The 19,355-nt window shown below is 41.0% G+C and overlaps 3 protein-coding genes across 3 annotated transcripts in view; 2 read left to right on the forward strand and 1 right to left on the reverse strand.

The window, feature by feature from the left end:
- Positions 1-434: 434 nt before the first annotated feature.
- Positions 435-13,734, forward strand: znf185 (zinc finger protein 185 with LIM domain). The gene is made up of 33 exons (XM_079557127.1): positions 435-793; positions 917-1,034; positions 1,385-1,492; positions 1,585-1,611; positions 1,733-1,782; positions 2,005-2,053; positions 2,134-2,202; positions 2,424-2,501; positions 2,582-2,641; positions 2,850-2,951; positions 3,029-3,403; positions 4,342-4,386; positions 4,459-4,539; positions 4,718-4,807; positions 5,127-5,201; positions 5,350-5,424; positions 5,590-5,670; positions 5,819-5,875; positions 6,008-6,061; positions 6,228-6,287; positions 6,776-6,826; positions 6,934-6,978; positions 7,198-7,245; positions 8,074-8,142; positions 8,744-8,809; positions 8,925-8,999; positions 9,265-9,354; positions 9,542-9,580; positions 10,660-10,716; positions 11,950-12,021; positions 12,091-12,153; positions 12,343-12,448; positions 13,331-13,734. The coding sequence occupies exons 1-33, from the start codon at positions 772-774 to the stop codon at positions 13,424-13,426; spliced, it is 2,553 nt and encodes an 850-aa protein (XP_079413253.1). The 5' UTR covers positions 435-771; the 3' UTR covers positions 13,427-13,734.
- Positions 13,735-14,331: 597 nt separating this feature from the next.
- pofut4 (protein O-fucosyltransferase 4) overlaps positions 14,332-19,355 on the reverse strand; it is a 327,876-nt gene continuing 322,852 nt past the window's right edge. Inside the window, exons 2-6 of the mRNA XM_079556769.1 lie at positions 16,539-16,655; positions 16,012-16,350; positions 15,554-15,934; positions 14,838-15,460; positions 14,332-14,675 (exon numbers count right to left, since the gene is read on the reverse strand). Of these exons, the coding sequence (XP_079412895.1) occupies positions 14,525-14,675; positions 14,838-15,460; positions 15,554-15,934; positions 16,012-16,350; positions 16,539-16,541 (1,497 nt within the window). The 5' untranslated portion in view covers positions 16,542-16,655 and the 3' untranslated portion in view covers positions 14,332-14,524. The remainder of the gene's footprint in view (positions 14,676-14,837; positions 15,461-15,553; positions 15,935-16,011; positions 16,351-16,538; positions 16,656-19,355) is intronic.
- On the forward strand, positions 16,884-19,279 carry rab9b (RAB9B, member RAS oncogene family). The gene is made up of 2 exons (XM_079556780.1): positions 16,884-16,989; positions 17,718-19,279. The coding sequence occupies exon 2, from the start codon at positions 17,785-17,787 to the stop codon at positions 18,394-18,396; it is 612 nt and encodes a 203-aa protein (XP_079412906.1). The 5' UTR covers positions 16,884-16,989; positions 17,718-17,784; the 3' UTR covers positions 18,397-19,279.

The following is a 19,355-nucleotide window of genomic DNA, read 5'->3' on the forward strand; positions in this document are numbered from 1 at the left end:
TCACCATGTGTAAGTAAACTTCGAATGGTATCTCAGTGTTTGCGCTTATTCCTGTGGGTGTTTCCTCTCAATGATTGTAAGAGTTGTCTGTCTAGTTTTAACCTTGCCATTGCTTTCCATTAATCATTTATCTATCATGTCCTAATCCTTGGGCAAATATGTTCTCTGAGCCCTTGGTGCATTTGTTTAAGCACCAATTCAATTCAGCATTCTTAAAAAGACTAGCTATAAGGGGAACTCGGTGTGATACAGAGCCTGAGGAGTGATGACAAAAAAGGAAAAGTTACATTTGCATTTTGAGTTTGGCAGTCCCGCAAGTTTGCATAAGCTTGAAGCCAGTGCGCGTGCCAAGATAAAAGAACACTCAATTCATTAATATTTCTTATTTTAAGAGGTCCCTAAGGACTGTTTTTTTTTTCCCCCCCAGTGAGCTCAAGCTTTTATTTTTGGTTATTCAAGTTTTAGAATCTTATTGCCTTTGTTTTGCACATATAAATCTCTCTTCAGTTTACGCTACAATATATCTCATTAAGACAATAAGGACGAGGTTCGTGGCTTTTCGTATTTTTGCTATGTTTTTTTGGAAAGTGGCAGGACAGGATGATCAGCATGTCTAAAGGGTGAGACGGACATTCCTTCCTAACTACTTGTGCTTTATCGGTGGAGAACATGGTGTGGGAAGCAACTCACTCGCACTTTTGTAACTAATTAGTGTCAATATTTGATTTGATTTGATGTTTTAATGTAGTTTCAGGAGGTCCAGCAAACCAAATGAGCAGAGTCATGTCAAAGGGTAAGCATCAATTTCATGTCACGTATCATAATTGATGGATTCTTCTGTTATGTAGCCTGCATTGAAAAGATGAGAGAACATAATCGATCTGAAAGTCTAACAGAAACACGTGTTGTGTTGTAGATGGAGAAAAAGCTGCTGTATTTAAAACCACTAAAGTCCGAACCAAACTGAGGGGCGATAACAGCTGGCTACAGCGGCAGTCAGAATCTCAGCCTGAAACGGAGGAAGAAAAACCCTGGTAAAGGCAAACAAGTTCTCGACACCTATATCAAGCCCTCCTTACTGCTCTGAGACTGTGGTCTACGTTCAGAATGTCTCCCATGTCCCCTATTTTTCTTGCATTTAAATGTTTAAACAAAGCATGGGATTTACCACATAATTCTGAACCCTGGACAGAAACCATAGGCCTGTTCTTGAGGGCCCCTCCCTTCTCTGGGGCTGGGTAAAACAGTACCCTTAACACCCCTGAACAAAAGCTTCAATGCTGAAAATGACTCATTTCAGTCACCATGATCTGAAGTCTTGATTGAGTATGATTACTCCATCAGCCTATTCATAACAGTAATACATCTTTGTGCCAAATAACAGGATAGCAGAAGTCAAAGCCAGGCGCTTAAATGGAGACACCGTTGAATCCAGTCCAGTGTCCACACCGACCCAACCCGCCCCCTCACCCCTCAAGACCAACTCCGAACAGTAAACAAAACCACTTTCATGTGACGATCAAACTTTCTGACCTCATTATGTTACATACTGATAAGGAATCCTGTCCATTTTTGTTTAACCAGATCACCCACGTCCGGATTCATGATCAGGTATGAGGCGGTTCCACTTTACTGTGTTCAGCTATTTCAAAAATGCAGGAAACAAAAACCACAAGTGTAAAATAGTTGGAGCATTATTGTGTGCTTGATTCATGCTTTGTTTTGTGTAAAGGGGTGTATTTAAAAAAACAGAGACGACACCAGTGACGTCCAACGGGTACAGGTATGAGCCCAGTTTACTTTTTGCTCATTTTCTCAGTGTTATAATACCCCATTCTTCATACGGAAAACACATGTATAAAGCAATAATACTAAATCAGATAAGACATTATTAAACTCAACTGGCCAAAGTGAAAACAGAAATCTACCAGTGTTTACCCGTGGCTGATGTTAATGCCAAGCCAATGAAAATGTCCTTATTTCACTGTGTTTGTCTTTGCAGTGGTGGAACAACTCAATTTACCAAAAAACCCTCCGAGACCTACAAAAAAATGTGAGAACACTAATCCCAAGTTCACCGCTGAGACAGGGACAAAACAGTTTTTACTAAAGTGTGTGTGTTCTGTCCCTTAGCGCCCCGCACATCGTGAGGAACACCGAGAACCAGGAGGATCTGCTCAGCCAGGAGGAACAGGAGAAACGGTGAGAAATGGCTACAATGTTTTACACCTCGGAATTCATATTTGTTTGTTTTGTTGCAGTCTCAGTTGGAATCACTATAACACCTTGCACACACAACTATTATCCAGATCATACAGTATCAAATCAAAACAGTTGATATCAATGTATTTGAAAGTGGACGTGTAGGGAAGTTCTTTTGCCTGATTACTGTAAAATGAATATACTTGTATGTTATTGTGTAGAACTGAGGCAGCCAGTAATGTGTTGAAGAAAGCGACAAAACAACGGTCCTATGTACTGTCCGCAGCTAAATTATATGAGTACGTACTCTTAAAAATTCTGATTTGGATTATTCATTCAAAGAGTCAAATTGTTATTTTTTCTGTCTTATGCAATGTAGGTCCAAGGAGAAAACGCCAGACTTATTGGTTAACAGCACCACATCATTTGTGGCTCAAAGGTAACCAGAAGTTTACAAACTCTCCCACTTTCCGCTACCTTCCTCCTCCGAGCTTTATTCTTGGCTTGATCTTCTCTCACGACAAGTTAAACTATCTACTATACTACTTTTATGTGACTAATTCAATCTCTAGTACAGTAGCATTATCCAGTTGTGGTACCTCTGTTGTATGTGTCCAGCTTTCATTTTTCTCATTTCTGCGTCTTAGAGTTGAAGTTGCAGATGAAGAAGACAGCAATACTTCTACTTCTGCTTCACCCACCACCACAACAGTTACAAATGTTGCACCTCTGCCCAAGCCACGCATATTGTAAGACCAATCCTATTGACTTAAACGCTGCACAACTCAGAACTTGTGTACCAAGTCCTTGTTTCTTTACTTTGCAGAACCAACACACGTTTATCACAGTTTGAGTCAAAGGAGGAAACTAAGCCTGAAGACATTAAAGTGGAAGAGACAGTTCCAGAGAAAGATCCGTTTGAGAATGTGGTCCCAGGGTGCACCAAAGTGGCCACTCCTCTGCCGGAGCTCATCCCCGATCTGGTCCAGGCCGTCTACGTCAAATCCGATGATTCAGCCGATGCCGAGCGGCCTGAGTCACCTGTACTTGAGCCAGCTCCCGAAACACCTGCACCAGCCACACCCCCCCCTCCGGCTGTAACCGTGGAGTCTATTGTTATAGTGACGGAAGACGCGGTGAAGGCGGAAACGCAGCTAGAACCAGAGCCAACCCTGGATGACACTAGGCATGTTGAAATAAGGTAAATCATACAACTAATCTGGTGGCATTCACTCTACTTTTCACCTGGTGTATCAAGTCAACCAAAATAAAAAGGATAATTTAAACTTAGAATAAAAACATGTAGCAGTTTGACTATACACAATCATATTTGACATAAAAGGACATTATTTCTTCTTTGAGATTCAAGTGTAAGTGTTTGTATAAGCTCTCAACCGTACAGGAGTTTCCCATTGTAGACAAATGCTCTCAAGCTGTCATTTTATTGGATAGTTTAAGTGGACGTTTCGCCTCTCATCCAAGAAGCTTCATACTTCAGCACTGTTGATCTTTGTTTGGTTGAAGGTCCAAAGTACCAGTAGAAGTGGTTTTACTTATAATGAAACCATCAATCTTAGTCAGTTAGAAGGTAAACCCATTCTACTGGACAGAAATATATTTGCCCTGCTGCCAAACACATATAATCAGAGCTGACAATGAGTGCTTCCTAGATGAAGGGCGAAATGTCTTTAAAATCCCAGGTACATGACGCCTTAAGAACCTTTGTTTATTATTGATCACAACGACTATGAAGGCAGTCAATCAAACTGGTTTTAAAAGCCCACATTGTGCTCGACCCACCAGTCTAAAGAAACTATTGTTGTGTGGCTATATGAAGAAATGATCAGACAACATTGTGAAGAAAAATGTAAAATGCATGAATTGTGCCGCCACTATGTTGTAGCTCTTGGTTCTATTGGCAAACATGACTAAGGACATTGTGGTTTACCGTTATGTCCAGAAACCATTTTACAAGATTGTTTATTTAGTCACAGTCAGTAACAACAAACACAACAAATTTAGAAAAAACATGTAGAAAAGTCTGAGTACCTTTGTTTTGCATGTAACATATTGTTTATCCTACACACACAGTATATGTGTTGCTGCTTTGATGATGAGTTTATGAATGTCTTTTCACAGCTCCAACAGCATCCCAGTGTGTTATCCTGACACGACCCCAGAACGGTATAAACAAAGAGGACATCAAATATTCATAAATAATATTTCTTTAAGACTGTTTATTCTTTATTGCACCAGATTCAAAGAGGACGAGCCGCTGCAGCTGGTGAAGCTGGAGCCAGAGCAAGACCTGGTTATAATAGAAAACACCCAAATAACGTAGGTCAAAATACCAAACAATTCTAATATTCGCTTCCTACTGCAACTGGCACTAGTTGTTGCAATTGAATGTTCCTTTCTGTGATGATCCTGCTAGGTAGAAAAGCAAAACGTAATACTAGCAATAGTTGGATAAGAGTACATCCATAATCATTAATTTGTATTGTATTATATTCAGTTTAAAACAGGAGGAGCAGCCGGCTGTGGAAGCTGAAGTTAAAGATGAACCAAAGCCAGACCTATTTGAAATTAAACACATAGAAATCAGGTAAGTCATTGTGCTAAATGTTTAGATAATTTCTGCTCATGTTACGAATTAATATTGCTTATGTAGCTTCTGGAAACTATTCATATGAACACTATTTCTTGTTTGCAGACGGCTCTAAAACAGTTAGTTTCTTACATTTTGTGAAGTAAATTCTGAGTTGGTTGAGCACAGGGTTTTGCCAAAGTATCGTCATCACAATATTTGGTGATGCAGTATCCATATTGCAAGAAGCCACAATACATATCACTGAGGTCCCCGAGGCAAGCGACTACGGTCTATATAAAGTGACTAATCTGAGAATGACTGCTCTGTGTTGCAGCTCTGAGCTAGAGCCATCTCCCCCGTTCAGCAACGTGGAACCGCTCACAGATGATTTGCTGGGCTTCAATGACAGGTTTGTTAAACTACAGTATTGTCTCCTCAGTGGCTCTTTAGGGTTTGGTGTGACTTGTGAACACTGGGTGGCACTGTTGGACTGCTGAATCATTTTTCTAGCGCTTTGAAATGTCACTATTCACTCACTTTTCCTCTTGCTTCCTTAGCGCCCCACAGTTGGTTCCGCTTGTTCCCCCGAGCACAGGACCGTGGAGTCAAGATCTGCTTAGCCCTGTAGAAAGGTATAGGACTCTTTCCCACCCACGGTGCAAATACCATATATAAGAGTATTACTATTTTATAAGGCTGGAAATCAATATCCCTCTAAGCAAGGAGCAACCTCCCTTTCAAAGTTGGTTTGACAGTGCGAAAGCAGAATGCACAACTTTTTGTTTTGCTTTTTTTAGTGAGAAGCCAGAACCCGAAAAACACCGCAACATTGTCGACCTGCTGTCAAATGAGGACATTGTAATCACACAGGTGCATAGGTGAGAGAGACTCATCCTTATCACGTGTTGTCCCTTGGGTTATGTTCAGAACACCCCTCAAAGTCCCCAAACAAAACATTAAAAACACTGTATCTGCTAATAGAAGACAATGTTTTGATTAGCACTGGCTTTGTTTTGTCTTTGCCAGCCTCAGCACGCAGCCTGATGTGGAGGAGGAGAAGCCGCCAGCGACAGAAGCACAAAGGTACATCTCAATGACAGGCCCTTCTTAAACAATTACCCGGCACCGCGCCGCTAAGGAACACACTGTATCCCAATATTGCTTGTAATGACTTTGATTCCCTCTGACTCTCTCCGTCTTTCTCTCTCTCCCCAGCGTCACAGAGACAGTCACAATAACTACCAAAACTGTGATCATTACTGACGAAAGGTAAGGAGGAAGTCAGTGCTATATTGGGATCCTTGTGAAAAAGGGCTCTCTGCCATTGTAAATAGTGTATGAGGCAAACCACGCTATAACCTTTGCTTGTCCTCTTTTCTCCCTTTATCATGTGAATCTCCCGCCTCCTTTTTTCCGTGTCTTCATTGTTGTGCAGTGAAGCGGAAAGTGCAGATCCCCTGAGTTCACGTGTGATCACCACAGTGACTGAATCCAGGTATTTAATTATACAGCCACGTCACACACCGGCCCCCCAGTCTTTTCTTATTACATGCCAACTGCTCACTTTTCTATTATAACCCTCTCTCGGGGTTTAATTTGCTCAGTAGTAGTCGAAAATGAAGTTTCACTCTGATAATCGTTCCACTTAAGGAGGCAAATGGAGATTGTGTTTATTACATTTGTCTGCGGGATTTTCCAGTTTGCATATGAGAAATTAAAACAGATAAAATGATTAGCTTAAACGCACAGCCTCATCAAAGTTCATTTCAGGTGAAGTGGAAAGTAAGTGCCGCCATTGCGTCGACAAATTGCGCTTCAATTTGTCAAATACTCCTCTGATTTTGATTTGGTTTGCCCCCGTTTGTTTACCATTCAGACAGCATTAAATCTTTCCATTATGAGTCATTGTGATCAGGATTCCTCCGACACAAGACGGGCCCTGCTGACAATTGAGAGTGAAATCAGTGTGAAATTGTTTTTCAGCTCGACTGATCCGTTTGATCCGTATCCGATCGGGACCACATCCTCCAACAGGTAATCATATTGGTGCGGAGCTGCGACTGTTTTCCAGACAGCCAGATAGCATCTCGTCATGCATAATGCAGCACTTTCTGATTATGAGCCACTTTCCTCTATTGCAGCGCCTCTGACCTGCTCCGACCTCTGGCAGATATTTCCATCAACAGGTAACGGCTCAGATAATGTAAAAGCGGCTTTACTTTCTTGCAACCTTTGCGTGGTACCTCCTCTGATATCATTATATGTGTGCGTAATGTCCCTGTTACCACCTCCCTTCATGTTGAGGCTTTTAAGCAATTGTTATTCATAATGAACACACAACCCCCCAGATGCACACTCAATCTGCATATTCCATCACATTTTTCAATTCCGCACCTCTTTTTCAGTGCGTCAAGCACATCTGTCGAGACCAAAGAGACTGATCCAGAAACACAGTAGGTTTTCAAACGTTTGTGCTATTCATATTTATGGGTGTTACACTACATAACGGAAAAGTTTAATAGTAATAAACAATGAAATTAAAAAAGAAATCTAACTTTCTAATGTAAAATGTTTAACCCCTTAATCCCAACCTCAACCAAGCATATTTCTCCCGGTTTGGTCCCAAATCTAAAAGCTTCTGGAAAAAAGTGTCAAAATAGCAACAAAAATGAGAAGAAATGAGGATTAAAAAAACAACACAAGTAGCAAATATTTGATGAAAAAGAACGTAAAAAAAAAAGGTGACGACAACATATAATCTAAGAAAAATATAATTTTTGCTCTATTCAGTAGGTTAGCTTTCATATTCGGCATTACTCTGTCTGTAGCTTTTAGATTTGGGTAAAGTCGAACTGGAGACAATACGCTCAGTTAGGGCAGTTAAGAGTTCGGTAGCACAGCAGTTAGTGCTCCTGCTTCACAGCTAGAAGGTCCCGGGTTCGATTCCCACCCGGACGGGGAGCCTCTGTGTGGAGTTTGCATGTTCTTCCCGCGTCTACTCCGGTTTCGCCTACCACTAAAAACATGTACAACAGGCCAGGATGAATGAGAGCGTGTTTGCGAGTGCGCACGGGGGATGGCGAATGGAAATTAGCCCATGGCTACAATCGGGTGTGGCGTGTTTACATGCATTACATGCATGAGACCCATGTATGTTCATTAACATGCAATGTCCCAACCAAATAAACCAATAAATAAAATAAATAAGAAATTAGCATGTTTCAAATATCAAAAAAGCTAATTGTAAACTATGTTTGTGTCTATCCCGCTGCGTTCTTCAGTTTGAACAGTTCTGTCTTGAAGTCCCTCTCAGATGACATCATCCCATTCAACACTGAGCCAACAAGAAGGTATTACATTTTGTTCTAGTGCTGGTTACATACAGTGGGGGAAAAAAGTATTTGGCCAAAATCCAATAGAATGTCTATGTGAAACTGACCAATACTTTTTTTCCCCACTGTACATCTACAGTTCTGCAAACAACTTTGGAGAATGGGGAATTCTATTGAGGGTACATATTTCATTCTAAACTACACCCTCAATGCTCTAGATTGAGCGTCAGAATAGATAGTAACAAATTGTATAACCCAACTGTGTCACTCATTTGTCTTCAGTTGTCATGCTTTTGCTGTGCTCTGACAATATCTGCATGTCCTCTGTCATATTGACTGTTTCAACTGTAACAAAAGCGGCACCACCTTGTGCTTTAAAATGTAGTCACAACTTGCAATGAGGTCCTTGGCTGGAATCCGAGGAAACACATTATGCTGCGTTAGTGCCATAATTCTGCTCTTTATGAAAACTTGGACTATCGCCAGCCATCAAGTACAGGATTCCCTTTGTTCGAAAAACACTTTCTTCTAATCTGCTTTTGAACTGGGCAGAGGCGCCACCTGGACTGGATCATACCTTTTGTGTCATAACTTGTCTGTGTGCACTTCACCTCCTCAGCCTCAGCACTCATCGTTCGTGGGCACGCACATGGGAAACACCGCAGCCCGAGAGCACAGAGGAGAGGTGATGACACACTTACACTACTATTATACTGCCAACACAACGCCATGTTTCATTCATCTCCATCCAGCCGTGCTTGTCCATTACTCACTAAAAGCCTTTCAATGTCTTCTCTCAGCCAAGAGGCGGCAGCAGCAGAAGGAAGAGGAGGCCAAGACGGGGACCAGGAAACTGTGATCATGTTTGAGCGGAAGTATGTTGTAGTATTGAAAGCTTTCAATACATATCTGATCCCTTTATATCTGTAACCTCCTTCCCTTTCACCGTGAGCGACGTTTTCAAAGCTCTCAAGTCGCTGAGCCAGAAGACATTGTGCATCGACGCTGATAGAAATAGGTCAGATAGAGTAGACGCTGTAAACAGATCCCCCCTCTTTGTAGATACTTCTGACAATGCAGAGTACATGATAGACTTTTGTTATCCTCTGATGCTACATTCTGTCTTTGTTTGTCCCGAAGGTCGAAGGAAAACGACTCCCCGTGGGATAGGTGGACGTCGCCAACTGTATACACAATTGATAATGATGGTGAAGAAGACGAACCTGCAAAGTAACTACCCTTTATTAGTAAAACCTTTATTGGTTAACTATGTACCAACACTCACTAGTCTTTCTTCTGAGCACTTATTCATGTTTCCATGCACATCCACACCTTACTAAAACCTGTAAGGCAGGTGTACTTGACTTATAATGCTATCGAAGTATGTCCAGAACTTATTTTACATTCTGTATTTTAGATCAGAGGAGACGGTCGTCACAACAGTCACCACTATTAGGTAAGTAACACAAGCTTCTACTGATTTTTTATGACTATTACATTCCTATTTTCTTTTTATGAGATTGTATTTATTGCATAATGAGTGAAGGAAAGTCCTTTTTCTTGTGAGGTAATACTCTAATTTTGAGCTTGCTTCGAGGAAAGGATGGTATATTTTTATTACATAGTTTTGCTGGTACAGTACAATGTGTTACGGAGGGTTATAGGATTACGCATTGCAGCAGCACAATACACTCCACACCGCACCTGGTCAATAAGCCGACCCCTGAGGAGGAGTGAGTCAGAGATCAACGTCACACACTTATGAAAACTTCACACTTTCTGCACTTGTGTTGCCTCTACATTATTGACTCCCGCAGCCCACAGTTTGAGGCTTAATACTGCATCTTTTTTTTCGCTTTCACTTTCAGAGAGACGTATAGTGAGCCTAAGCCTAACATGGAACGGTAAGTTCACAATCTTGTCAGGACACGGATATGGTATAGATTTGTTACATGATGTGCATTTGATCCTATTTCATTAAGTACATTCGAGCGTACGTAATTTATTACTTTCACTAGTGTATTTATTTATCAAGACTATTTTTGTTCACAACCACCTGCTCCGACCAAGCCTATCCTACTAACCTGTTTTCCTCCATGTAGGATAAATGTTTTATACAATCAATAGTTTAAGTCTCATTAATTACTTAGCTTTGTTTTGCCATTTTCACAAATGTGCTATTCCTTTGAGATCATTTCGAGGATTGCGTTAGTTATACAATGAGAGATTTAGGCCAAATCCTGTGGGGATGCAGCTGCCTAGTGGAGATAAAGCTACCTGCAACTTATTCTACTCGCCCATTGTCTTTCACTTTACCCTCATTTCCCTGCCTGTTATTATCAGTTTCCAGATGCCAAATTAATGAAGTGCATTAGAGATGTCCCTTTGTCAAAGCACTGGCCGTTAAACACTGCGTCATTAACAAGTGCTTGCACAGAATGATTATCTACTGACAGAATAGGCCTGCTACGATAACTAATCATTTCACTGACACTGAGTGAGGGGAAGACTAACGCAGCTGTGTTGTTTCCGCAGCATTTTGACAGAGCCAGAGCCAGAGCCAGAACCAGAACCAGAACCAGAAAGCAAAAAGTAAGTAGCTGTCCTCACGATCAACCATGATATTATGATCACTCTGAAATACTGCCTAATGAACTTTGCTTAAGGATTTTCATAAGGATTTCTTATGGGTAAAACGTACTAACCCTGTAGTTTTGACCTTAGACTAACATAGAACATAGCACAGAAACTGGATTCTTGTATCACTTTAGTACTTCATATTGCAGTGTTATGTTACTGTTCGGGAAGTCAGGTTTGTCATGTATCCGCCTCTTCAGTCATTTTAGCGACAGCGTATCATTGGCTGGACTGGAAAGGATCTTTGCCTTTCACGTGCATCACATGTTAGCTGGTTTGCAGTTCCTTCTTTGAACGGTTTACGATGGACAACCACTGTAGAAGAAAAAAACACACAACAACGGCTGTTTTGGAGATGCTCTCATGTGCACTACCGCTCAAAAGTTTGGGGTCCCTTAAAATGTCCTTATTTTTTAAAGAAAAGCACTTGTTTTTCAATCCGGATAACATTAAATTAATCAGAAATACAGTCTAGACATTGTTAATGCTGTGAATGGCTATTCTAGTTGGAAACGGGTGCTTTTTAATGGAAAATCTACATAGGTGGAGAGACACATTTGTAGCAACCATCGCTCCAGTGTTTTAATGGTACATTGTGTTCGCTAATCGTGTTGGAGGGTAATTGATGATTAAAAAACCCTTGTGTTGAAAACTGTTGTGCTGATTAGAAAAGCTATAGAACTGGCCGGGATGACCCAAAACTTTTGACCGGTAGTGTATATTCTTCTTTTCTTCAAACTAACTAAATAATATTGCATATCCCTTATCCTGCATCTGACTGGAGAGAAATTATTGTTACTATATAAAAACTACACACTAGTAAGTAAGTAAGTAAGTAAGTAAGTAAGTAAGTAAGTAAGCATTCTTTAGTAATCAGGCACAAAACAATAGTGATTAAAGTCCCAGCAATAACAAAAACATTTCCCCCAAACCATTCCTGACTTTATAAATTATTAACCATGTGTTAATGTAGCACAGCTTCACAAACGTGTTACAAATGGTGTTCAGTTTTTATAAAGTGTTGCCAAGTTGTCTCCAAGTCGCAAATCTATCCAATTTATAAGGAGCAATGACCCCTCCTCGTTCTTTACTATTATTGTATTATTTGTCAATATCTGATTCCTGATCACTTTGTCCACACTCATGAACTGACTTGAAATGACTTATCCTGTAATTTTCTTTCTAAAGGCCATTTGTGTATGTGAAAGAGTATGTCAACACATCTGAGATGTCCCTACATAATGCCAGAAATACTGACAGGTAACATAAATCCTATATAACATATTTTTGTTTATCATTAGCTGATTATATCTATTTATGTCATTGTAGTTCTGATTATCTGACATCATCGTCCACCAGTTACTCCTACAGCAGCCCCTCCTCTTACTTGAGGTAATTTACAAATCCATTTTTTTGTAAGCAGTTCCGGGACCCAAACTCCTCAAATGCTGCTATTAAATGGGGCTGAGCCAGGTCATCAGGAGACTATTTACAGCCCAGACGGCAGAGTGGGTCACCAAGGTTATTGTGCATCGCTGAGAACAGCTGAACTAACCTGTCTCCTTTGCTGTGTCTCTCCAGTGGCTCAGTGTCGTATAAGTGCACGTTCTGTGGGGAGCTGGTGGGCAGCGACGCCAAAATCACTATCGAGCATCTAAACATCAACTGCCACCCTGAATGCTTTAAGGTAACTCCCTATTAACACACCCAATGATCCTTGAGGGCACCAAGCAGCCGCATGGTATATCGTACTTGGTATTGCTACTTCAGCAGAGTATTACTCAAATAGACTAACTGTAACAGTAAGGAAAATTGTAAACTGGCTGCTCAATTTTGGGAAAAAAATATTATTGCATTATTTATTTCAATTGTTTATTTATGATAGACTGCCAAACTAATACAGGAATCATTTGGGAAAATGTTTGTAGATGTCCAAACTACATGGTTAGTAGGTTTTACATAGTAAAGCCACAGAGAGACAGGGTATTTTTTTGCTTACAAAGTACAACTTAAACTTCACTACAGTGTTTGTGATTTGCTAATCGCTATCATTAAAATTTGTATTCAATTGTGATGAATAGTTACTTGAGGACAAATCATAAAATATATCATATCTACAATAAACACATGGAAAAGTTGCATTAAAAAGAAAACAAACATATGTTTTTATTTCAATATACAGCCTAATTATAGGTAATGCTAAAGTCCAGATGAAAGTGGATCTAATATTGAACTCAAGAAAAATAAATTACTATAATGTAGATAAACTGGGAATAAACAACTAGTATACAGAATTTTAACCTTTTGTTTTTTAATTATTCATAACTGTAACTCACTGAAACCACCTTGGCTCTGAACATGTGATTTAGTTAGTATGCAAAGAGGTCTTAAGGAGTCCTTTTTCTACAAGCACTCAAATACAAATCATCTTCCTAGTTTGTACTATTAATTGCGTCCTTGAAGTTTCAATGTCAAAATTTCTTTGATTAAAAAAACAAAAACACAACCCACACCTTCACTCACTTTACTTGTCAACTAAGTGTCTTTGTTAACCTGTGTTTAATTTCAGTGTGGTGTTTGCTCTCAACCAATGGGTGACCTTCTTCATAAGATGTTCCTACACGGTGGGAAAGTCCACTGTGAGACTTGCTACAGAAATGCCTAGGACTTATCGACGGCCTCAGCTCTTCTCTTCATTAGCATGCAGAGTGACAAATGTTCTTTTAGTTGAGTCAAAACTTGTTGTGGTTATTAAGGGTCGAGGAGACTGTTTTGAACAATAACTATGACTGCGTCTTTCAATAGGTCAATCAGAAATGTTTTTCTTATTTTATCTTGTGGTGAAATGCTGTGTCTGCCTCTGTAAACTATGAAGGATCTATAACCGTGCGTGATACAATGCACCTTACTTTAGCTCTACAAATACATGGGAAAATCACTGCGCAAGCTAGTTATGATTTGAACGTTTTTTTTGTTTTTGTTCATACTAATGTGCAATGCCTTGTTAATAAAATATAATTCTCATACAAAAAATAATATAAGATTTATGTTTGTTATTCTTTGTTTAACTAAACCCTTTACATTAGTCCATTAGTCAGGATGAGCTTCAACCTGCTTTGTATTGGTTGGCTTGTGTCTTTGCCCCCTGCAGTGATTAAAAATAGAAATGTTTTGCATCGGCTACAGCTTCCACACAGTTGGGCAGGCTCCCTGGGTATTGAGGACAAATCATTGGCTCTTCCCTTGTTCTTGCTCCCACAAGAAAGCACTACTGCATTACAGCACTGTTCAGTCTAGGCAGCACATCAGTCACATACTTTAATTCAATCATAGACCAACATTGTCGTAAAACAATGCAGTTTATCGGTGCATTGAAATATGAATTGGAATACAGAGTAAACACTTTTAGAAGCTGTGGACTCCACCCGTTACACTTTACTGTTACCAAGATTGCCCAAATGTTTGCCTGTTTTTTCCTCCTATGGTTTTGTGTCCTGAACTATTATGTAAACGCACATACTGGAGACCAAGAATTTGCAAAAAATAATTTAATAAAAAACGCTACTACATGTAAGAAGGTTATAATTACAACAGTTTTGTAACAGCTGATTGTACTTGCAATAAAAGTAAAAAACAAAAACACTTATATAGCATACAATAAATAGTTAATATGGAAGTTGTGGCACAGTATAAATTGGGGATATTTTGCAAAACTCGACAGTGGCTCCCCTGGATTGTGGTTATGGTCCATAACACTACAGTGTCACTGGTGTCCCCTGGCTCTGCTCACAGCGATGTTCTGGATGTGTTTCCACAGCAGTGAAGGGTCTGACTCGTTATGTCTTATCAGAGATTCCAGCCCCTCGGCTTGGTCCAGGCTCTGCCAGTAATCCTGAGGCCATATTTGTAACCATCTGTGGAGAGATATACAAACGGATTAGGATCACTGCACATGACATTTTAATTAGAAACCAGAAGAGACACATTTTGCCCTAAAGGACATTGTTATTCGAATTAAAATGATAAAAAGTACAAGTCTTTCACACCTGACACAAGTACTTCTATGTCAAACTTACCCATCGTCTTCGGGCAAGTCCTGGACATCTCCATAACCCGGCTGAGGGAGGGGGCACCCCATGTGAGAGTTATTTGCCATTTTAGGTGCAGGTGGTTCCCCCATTTTCTGGGATTTTTTGTAATTTTTCTCCAATGCAAGTCTTGCATTCTCCTGGTCACAGACATAACATTCAAATCCGTTAAGATAGTTTGGTTTACTCATGTCATTAACTCCCCATTCTCGAGTCTCTAATGCTTCCAGTAATTTAGTATTCATTATATTCTTTGGGTTCTTAAATTGTAAATATTTTGCATATTCCTCATCGTTCTCATCCAGATATTTGATGAAGTCTGCGAGTTCTTTTGGTGAGGGGAAGTCATCAATGAGAATCACTGAGTGTTTGTTCGGCATCCAGTCTGCCACCACTGCAGAGCCACGATAGATGGGCACGCAGCCCTGATGAAGAGGCCGCCATAACTTTTCGGTCATGTAGTCTGGACATATGCCATTCTCCAGTGCCAAATGGAACTTGTACCGTGCAACAAAGTTCATGAAATTGGGCTCCTCTCCAGTAGCAGTGGATGTGTCCTCTAAATGTTCAGCCAGGGGTTTGTTGTTTAGACATTTTCCATAAGAATCAACCTGAAGATAAAATACAGGAGTAAGGATTGCAATAGTGTAACTTGTAATTCCGTACAGCACAATAATAATGCACATATTCCATAAAGAAAGTACCTGAATGTACTTCATGAGCTCCTGAACGTATCGGTCTCTGTTGGAAGGCACGTCACAGTGAGACTGCATATACAGCACAGGGGCCAGACCCTCCATCCTCAAATGTTTTTTCTCCTCCAGAGGCACAGCTGTAGGCTGGAGCAGGTAGTCCAGAGAGGGCAGCCACTGTAGGGTCAGGGGATAATCTGACTCCCTGCGAAAAGTGGCTGTATAATTAAATAGCCGGATTCCAGGTCCATGTGAGAGAAAGTAATTGTTCATGGGTGACTCTTCATGGAAGAGGGCCCAGGTCTGGTGCTGAAGTCGAGGGAGTGGTGCTTCATACGCGCGGAAGTCTGTGCCGTAGAAGATAATGGATGCAGTCCTTTTGTAAAGCTGAACCTTGCAAATGCAAATGACAACAACCATTACTGAATATAAAATGACATCATTTAATTTGAGATGTAGAGAATATAAACCTTGCGGTTGCTCGTCACCAGACAGGAGGACCTGGCACAGTCGATGCGCTCAGTGTCTCCGGGGAAATGTGGGAACAATCCTCCACTCCACCAAAGCAGAATGGGCAGCTCCTTGTTGCTGCGGTGGTCATTGTTGCCAGGACCTCGATATGAGCTGATGGAGGCAAACTCCATCTCTGATAAAGCGCTCTGGGGCTGAAAGGCTGCATGGTCCACTGCCTCCCAGGCCCCTATGGGTAGCTGTTCATCCGCTAAAGAGGCAAAGGACACCCAGACCCAGCAGAGGAGGCCAAGGACTCCCAAACACACACAGGGCACGAGCCTCCCCCTCCTCCACATCTGCAAGTTTAGCACACAGCTTCACAAAGTGACACTATTTGCAGAAACTTTCCACGATTCTAATGATTGTTATTAGATTATCGACAGAACCACACATCAGATATACAGGCAACTTGTAAGTAACAAGGCTAGATGAGAGGAAATGAAGTGAGACAAAGTATGAGAACTATTTCAATGCAGCATCCTACCATAATCACAGCAGCATGAAAATGTTCTTTGGCCGCTTCATGCAGCTCTACCGACTCTGTGTAAAGGACGAAGCCTTCGTTGAACAGAAAACAACGGAGGGAAAGAAGACAAACACAGCTGGCTGTCTTCTTCTTCGCTCATACTTCATTCTTGTTTCTGCTACACAGCGACATCGGAAGGTCGGTTGTTAGAACTGCACACCTTTAACACGGCTCACACGCAGTTACAGAAGCGGTAATTACAGAGTGATCAACAATTAAAACAGTAACATACTTTGGTGGAACAAAAAAAAAAATCCACACAGTCAGTTTGATGAAGACAAACACAGGGTTTATGAGCTGAGCTGAGCTGAGCTGAGCTGTGCCAAGTCCTCACTTCGGGAGCGCGCACGTCACGACAATCTCAGATGAGGGAGCAGGGCAGACCACGCACTCCGCTTACAAGAGCCGGGTGAGTAGTGTTACTCATTTACAATGCAGTTTCTTCATTTGATGCACAGGCCTTATGCTAAAACACATGATAAACTGTAACAGTTGATGCTGCATTTGTGTTTTCTTGGATTCGCTGTGTTGCTTCACTTTTAGGCGCTATTGCTCAGCAGCTAACGTTAGCCTGACAGGACAGGAGAATGTCAACAACCCATCATCACCCTCAACTCTGCTCACGCAGACTGAGAGAGCTGTAATCCTTTACTCGGTCCCTTAACGTCTTATGCTTGTGCAGTTACAGCTCTCAGTTTACACAACTATTGTGTGTTAAAGCGTAGTTTGGTGGATAACATAAACAAAGCACTTTGGATAGCACTTTTCCAGTCACGACTGACATGCTCGTACTTGTCACCGTTCTGCGCAAACGCGCTGTCCACTGTCCGGCTATCACGGAGACTCGCCCTGTCCTTATTTATGTCATCTATTTGTTGTTTTATGTGCTTTATATAAGATTAGGATATTCAGTGTATTTGTGTAACTTGCCTCTGGTCTGCAGTGATCATATTTTGTGATGTTGTAGTCTAGGCTCTAGAGACGAGGTAAAAACTGCTCGGTCACTGACCCTCAGCAATGCATTTGTGAGAGGGTAATGTTTCTCATTATTGAAATAGCGGTGTTTCATTTCCCCCTGTGTGTTTTCTTTAGTCATGTGACTGTATCCTTCCTCTTTTTTTCCCTTTTTTTTTTTAGGTTATTTTAACCCTGGTCTGCCACCTGCTCCACAAGCCTTCAGCCCAGGCCTCATCTGGGTGGGACTATGATGAGTGGAAAGAGCTTGTTGCTCAAAGTGATCCTGTTGGGAGATGGAGGAGTGGGGAAGTCCTCCTTGATGAATCGGTATGTAACAGATCGTTTTGACGCCCAGTCCTTCCACACTATAGGGGTAGAGTTTCTCAATCGTGACCTGGAGGTGGATGGGCGCTTGGTAACTCTACAGATCTGGGACACTGCTGGACAGGAACGGTTCAAATCTTTGCGTACCCCTTTCTACCGAGGAGCTGACTGTTGCCTGCTCACATTTGCTGTTAATGATTTGCAGAGCTTCCAAAATCTCGGTGGTTGGAAAAAAGAGTTTATGTACTACTCAGATGTGAAAGATCCCGAGCATTTCCCGTTTGTGGTGCTAGGCAACAAAGTGGACATGGATGAAAGGGAAGTGGGCACAGAGGAGGCTCGGGCCTGGTGCGAAGAGAGTGGCTGCTGTCCATACTTTGAGACCAGTGCGAAGGACGACACCAACGTCACCGCTGCGTTTGAGGCCGCTGTCCGAGAGGTGCTGGCTGCAGAGGACCACCTTGACCACACACTGCTCAGTAGTACGATAGATCTACATGGTAATCGGAAAATGCCACGTGCATCCTGCTGCTGATTGGTCATTTATAATGAACCTTGGCTGAAACCTGCTCATAGCAGTTGTGAAAGTTTGTCAGGTAATTTTATGGTACATGTCATGATGTACATAGGTACAAGGGTTTTTGAGATAACAGATGGATAAGGTATCTCAGATCTGAGAAGGGCTTTTTCAATATTCCAGAGGTTTTAAAATGGTACACAAGATGGAATACTTTATGGCTGCTAACTCCTGGTTTGGGACTCACACACCCTGTCAAACTTTGTCTATGGGAATGTTTAAGCCTTTGATAATAATGGAGAATGTGTTTTCATAGTATGCACCTACTTTATACAGTATTCTAGACAAAAGTTCTCAAGCCGGCAACTGTACAGGGTTGTTTACAAATGACGGCTTGAAAACCTTAACAATTGAAAGCTCCTGTATGACTGAGAGCTCACACAAACGTTACTGTATTCTAATTTTCTTACACAGCACATTGTTCATTTTGCAAAATTACCAGCAGTATTAACTGTACATGTCAAAAGAAAAGGGACTCCTCTGAACACAAAAACAATTTCCTCTTCAAATCTTCAGATTGCAGTTTTAACTGTAACACAATTTTTTGCAACTCATGCCAACATGATGAGTTGCATGAGTTAGAAACAGTAAGCGGCGTGTCTTACTACTTGATTTCAGAATAAGTGCATTGTTTCACTGGAAATTTTCTTTGCAATACTGTAGCGATAATTACTGTATAAAGGGCAGGCTAAGTATTAGAAGTATTGTTGCTGCTTCTTGTGAGAACCAATTTTTTTTAAAGACACATTCACAAAAGTGTTGCTTTGTGTTCTGAAATACATTACATAATGCTCTTTTATCGCTCACTCTGATTCATGTTACGTGTGTGAGTATTAATTCCATGATTACCTCATCCTGTTAGTTTTGCAGTATTGTATGTAGTCTACTTGTGTGTAGTTTATTTTCTATAATTTTGT

This window comes from Gobius niger, assembly GCF_951799975.1.
Source record: "Gobius niger genome assembly, chromosome: 5".
NCBI lineage: Eukaryota > Metazoa > Chordata > Actinopteri > Gobiiformes > Gobiidae > Gobius > Gobius niger.

Excerpts from the sequence above, each read along its gene's own strand:
- znf185 (XM_079557127.1), top strand. The coding sequence starts at position 772 with ATGAGCAGAGTCATGTCAAAGG. Across the intron at positions 4,540-4,717 it reads ATAGAAAACACCCAAATAAC|TTTAAAACAGGAGGAGCAGC; the intron begins GTAGGTCAAAAT and ends TATTATATTCAG. Across the intron at positions 9,355-9,541 it reads GAAGAAGACGAACCTGCAAA|ATCAGAGGAGACGGTCGTCA; the intron begins GTAACTACCCTT and ends TCTGTATTTTAG.
- rab9b (XM_079556780.1), top strand. The coding sequence starts at position 17,785 with ATGATGAGTGGAAAGAGCTTGTTGCTCAAAGTGATCCTGTTGGGAGAT.